Source organism: Pterocles gutturalis, unplaced genomic scaffold (genome assembly GCF_000699245.1).
Source record: "Pterocles gutturalis isolate BGI_N339 unplaced genomic scaffold, ASM69924v1 scaffold19011, whole genome shotgun sequence".
In the NCBI taxonomy this organism is placed as follows: Eukaryota; Metazoa; Chordata; class Aves; order Pterocliformes; family Pteroclidae; genus Pterocles; species Pterocles gutturalis.
The window spans coordinates 1-5310 of NW_010106072.1; the positions used below are offsets into that span (position 1 = coordinate 1).

General features: G+C 43.6%; 1 protein-coding gene across 1 annotated transcript in view; it reads left to right on the top strand.

The window, feature by feature from the left end:
- Positions 1-4: 4 nt before the first annotated feature.
- The window catches only part of LOC104472104 (protein kinase C eta type-like), a gene marked incomplete at its 5' end in the record, with an annotated part of 117392 nt that continues 112086 nt past the window's right edge, over positions 5-5310 (top strand). Inside the window, 1 exon segment of the mRNA XM_010087652.1 lies at positions 5-286. Within this exon segment, the coding sequence (XP_010085954.1) occupies positions 5-286 (282 nt within the window).

The following is a 5310-nucleotide window of genomic DNA, read 5'->3' on the forward strand; positions in this document are numbered from 1 at the left end:
CTGGTCCCTCCGGCACTCGCTCTTTCGCAAGGGCTACCAGCTCTTGGACCCTTATGTCACGGTCAGCGTGGACCAGGTGCGCGTTGGGCAGACCAGCACCAAGCAGAAGACCAACAAACCTACCTACAACGAGGAGTTCTCTGCCACCGTTACCGATGGCCGTCAGATTGAGCTGTCCGTCTTCCACGACACCCCCATTGGATATGACGACTTTGTGGCCAACTGCACCTTGCACTTCCACGACCTCTTACGCTCTGCGGGCCCCAGCGACACCTTCGAAGGCTGGGTGAGTAGCTGTCTGAAGGAGAAGCTGGAGCTGGGCTCCTCTGGGAATGAATGAAGGCCCTCGAAGGGTACTTGCAGAGCTGGGGCTTGTCCTTGCACGCCTGTGCTGCAGATACATGCCGCCCAGTGTGTGTGTCTGCATTTACACAGGTGTACCTTGGTGCATCTGTTTGTGCCTCTGTGCTTTGGTTTTGCATAGCCTGCTATTTAGAGTGCTATTTCAGCTGATGCATTTTGGGACCCTAAGAACAAAAAGTCTCAGCTGTCATAGCTTGAGGGTCAAGACCCTGTAGCTGAGGGCTGTGAAGTCTCTCCTCTTTGTAGACTAGCAGGGAGAAGTCCTGTGATACATAACCGGCAAAGTACACCTGCAGACTCACACAATCATGTGCCTTCCTTCTTTTGCTTAGCACACAGAGATGTACTTGGAAACTTGGATACCTGGAGCTGGATGTATTTCTGCTCAGTTCTACACATGCCTGCATAATCGTTTGATGTGTGTGTGGGAATTTCTTTGACTTCTTAACAGAATGGCAGGACTAGTCTTGTGTGTATTACGTACACGGCTGCACTGGTTGAACACAGTTTCACTTACAGCTAGTTCTAGGTTATTTCCAAGTAGATGTCACTTGCATCCGGCCCAGAGAACCTCATTTATGTCTTAGTTCTAATGGTAAGTGAAAGGAATAGTGCAGGCTCTAAGGTTGTACCTTTGCTTCCAGTATTGTAAAGGAGGAAGAAGTGACTGTATCAATCCATACAGGGGTTTGCTTGTAAGTGTTAGGTTAAAACAGGAAAGGAAAAGAAAAAAAAAAATAAGTGCAGAAGAGCTGGACCACTTTTCGAGGTTAAGATAGGTATAAACTTTTTGAGGCCAGAAAGTTCAGCACGCGTAGTCGGGTAACCACCACAATAAAATCAAACGTGGAGGAAAGAGCTGACACTGTAGAGAACAGATAGCATCTCGATCGTATCGCTGGGGAGAATGCTGGTACTTTCTGTTCTCAGCTGGTGTCTGTGACTGAGGTGTGATGCTACAGCTCTGGGGTGATTACAGGGAAATACCAGTCGCAGGACTGATTAATATTGATGTATATGTATATTGATAATTTTATTTTTTTTCTTGTGGTGTACTTAGGTACCCTATGGCTAGGTTTGAGGTTCATGCACTAAAGGTGGTCTGTCTCAGACAGTCCCTGATGAGATTTTGTGTTGGGCAGGGGGATTCCATCTAGCCTCAAACGAGTTAGCTCAGGTGTTGCTGCTGACAACACAGGCAGAGCAGAGTGCATGGTGGGTGCCTACCCAGCTTCACAGGCTAGTTGTGCCACTGGAGACAACCTGTTAATGGGACTGTCCTAAACTGATTTTAAATAGAGAATGGACCCCTATGGGCCAGGGCAAAGGAGTGAGCTCAGGATAGAACTGTGGTTTTGAGGGTTTCCTTTGTGTTTGATTTGCTGGGAGTGTTTCCTCTTTGCTGTTGAGAGAGGCCCTATCCTCTTGGGAGTCTGGAGTCCTGGTCGCACTGGGTCTGGTTACACATGGGACTGGACTGCTCTGTTGCGAAGGTGGTGGCCTTATATTCCTAAAATATCTATAATAATATTGCCTCTGGTGTGGATACATGCATGCCCAGGGTCCCACTGTTTCTTTCATTCCACTCATTCTGCAGTGCTACTTTTTAGGATGGATGCAGTCTGTGGCCTGAAATATTTGTTTGGTCTTTGGTGAGGGAAAAGTTTATTCTCCACACTGGGTAGGCACGTGTTTTCTGAACTCCTACATGTGTGAGTTGGTGAGTGCAATGGGGTGGGAGATCAATGAGTTTTTTAACTAGACTGATGCAAACTGATGTTATATCTGGGCATGTAGACAGAGGCTACAAGCTGCTGCTCTCCTTTTCAGTTAATGTCTAAAAATTACAACTGGGGTGGATTTAGTGGGGAGTGAGTAATCATTCGTCTCCTGTTCCCTTTCTCCTCTCCCCTCCCTTTTGAGTTGCTTTGTTAGCATCTCGCATAGCGTGCAGGCAGGATCACGTGATGACAGGGAACAGCATCTTACCCTGATAATTTAATATTTCTTGATAAATCTAGCAAGGCTGTCATGGGTTTTCTATAATCAGAAGTATAGGAAATGCTGGTTTGTACTAACCCAACGTCCATGAACTGCTGGCACGATACAAGACAGTGCAGGGGATCTGTAGATGATTTACAACACCTCCACGCTGAAATCCTTCACGCTGCCCTTTTTCCATCCCCAAAGCAAAAGCACATATAGGCAAGGAAGGAGTGAATGGAGGGATGGAAAAAATGGTGAATCCTCAAAGTTCAACCTGGCTGTGCAGGATTTTTCATTTTGATTTGAAATAGCATTTTTACTTTCACTTTTCAGAGACAAGGACAACAATGTATTGGCAAACTCCAAATGCTCCTTGGACTGATAACAGCCAAACAGGGCAGGGCAGCTGGCTGCCTCTGCTCCCTGAGCTCTCCTCCGGAGAGCCCAGCTGCTGGGGATTACCTGGGACGGTCCCTCAGCCCACCTGTCTGCCTCCAAGTTTCATGTGAGCTTTCACACTCATGCTACTCAGTTGACAAATGTGCATTTTCTAAAAAAAAGTGATTAGTTGTAACATTGGTCACCACCTCTTGTGAGAACTGTAGGAAGTGTCAGTGAGAGGCAAGCAGGGGCAGTTGGTGTGTATGCATTGGTGCTTCCCAGATGACTTGCAGGTTCATCACTGCAATTATGACCCCAAACACTTATGCAGATGAGTAAGTGTATGGACATGAACTGTCTCACCAGTCATGCTTACATGCCTGAGTCATCTCACTGGGCACTCTGCAGAGTTCTAAGCTCATGGTTTGCATCAAAATTCCTTGTTCCAGAGACTCTTCAGAACTGACCCTTTTTCTTCTAACCATTTTGATTGTTTTCTGAAGTCTTTCTCGTAAACATACGAGCACAGTCTGGATATTTTTTAATTTGCATATTAGTTGTTAAACACATTTGACTAACTTTAACGCAGATCAAATTTGTAAGAGCTTATTAACTTCAAGATCCTTCTCTCAGTTTCCCATTTTTTATATTTACTTGCCAAGTTGCAGAACAGTAGCTTTTATTAATATTGTCAATTAAATGCCATCTTGCCTTCAGCATGCTTTAACGTAGTTAAAACCAGGAGTGATCTTTCCGGTACCATGTTCTTTCTGGGAGGCATTTTCCTGTGTGGGTGTGAAATTGTGCAAACCTGAATGGTAGCATTTTACACAGGTACGCGTGACCCTGCCAGGTGCAATGCAGTAAAGAATTAAGCTGGCTGCTATCCGAAAGCTGTTATGTTATGATTTAAATCAGGGTTGAAACTCTTCTTTTAAAGCATTTATTTTGCGCTAGAATGTGCTAAGATCTTTTTTACTCAATGTACACATCTTTAAAAGGTAGTATCTCCTCTCTGAGTGCAGTATAGGAATCAGTCATCTGTTGGTGAAACAACAGAAATAATTTGGAGTACTGACTTGTAACTGAAAAGGGAGATGTTTACAATACATAGCATTGTTCCTATGAGTTTTATGTAGCAGCTGAAGTAATTTTTAAGTTTTGGAAAACACTATTTACAGATACTGAATTGCATTATTACTAGGGAATTACTTAATTACAGTTGTAAAAATTGTTAGTCCCTGGGTAGAGAAGTCATAATTTCTAGGACTTTATCAAGAAGTTAAAATTAAACCTTGATTTTGAAGTAGCAAATTATCAGATTATACCAAAGGAAACTAGATAACAGATGGACTGTAAGATTAATAGGCCAATTTCAGCTTCCTGATGAGTTTGTTGCCATTTACTCATGTGTGCAGGAAGAGATTAAGACAAATAAGTCTTATGCATTTTTTGAGTTCTTTCACCTGTATCCTTTCCTATGATTTTTTTCTTTCTTAAGGCAAAAAGAATTGTGTTTTACCCATGTTTATATGCCATTGTATTTATTGAACGTTAAATTGAAGCTTCATCTGCAGGGCATCATGACCTTGGCAGAGAGCCAGGGTGCTGCAGGTCAAATACAATATAGTTGCTTCTTGTTTTAACTCCCGCTTCGCTGCAGAGTGTTCTCCAGGTGGGCAAAACTTGGAAGCCAAAAATATAGCTGTTGACAGAGCATTTTGCCATGCAGTATTTTTGTGTCTGCATCAGCCTGTGCCCACCTGTAAAGATGGACTGCAGCTTGTAGATCAGCAGTAAATGGTGTCTCCTTCCATAGGTCAGTAGCAGGATGAGATGAAGAGCAATAGCAATGATTCCTGTTTCCATGCCCATGACAACCAAGTATATAGGGCAGATTTCTGATTTGTGTGAAAGTTGCACTGCACATTAATTGCAAACTAGACTTGAGAAACTAAGTTCCTTCACTATTTCTTGATAAGTTTTAAGTTGTTTCAGTAATTATTATTACTGATGTGCAGTTATTACGTTGAACGGGAATAGTGGAGAGAAAACCCACTGTAGGAAGGTAAGATGGTTCTTGAAAGCTACCAGAATTTCAACTTCTGTTTTTTTCATTTAGTATACAGCTGTCCTTTGGCCCTATGAACGTACCCTTTAAAATGCCAGCAGAGTTGCAGGCACCACGGCTACCCAAGAGTGCCCTGCAGCCTAAAACAAAGGCTGTAATAAATAAAGGAAAAATTGTTGCTATTTGTTCAGGTATTAAATAATCCTGGGGTGTGTGATGCTAATAACAGTTTTACCGATCAAGGCAGGTGAGAAGGACTAGAGCTGACTATGTCACCAAGAGCTGCATGCTTACTGCCCTGTTTCAGCATCAGAATTTGAGCTAGTTACGAGTCTTATTTCTTGCTTGTCCCCAAGCTCTTCCCCAATAAACAGCCTGATTGGCAACTGTGAGCATCCTTTGAAAACATAGGCATTTTGCTTGAGAGAATGTTAGGGTGGAAAGATTTGGTCAAAACGTGAGAAGAGCCGGTTTCCAGTGGCTGGGGGCACTCGGGGGCCCGGAGGGGG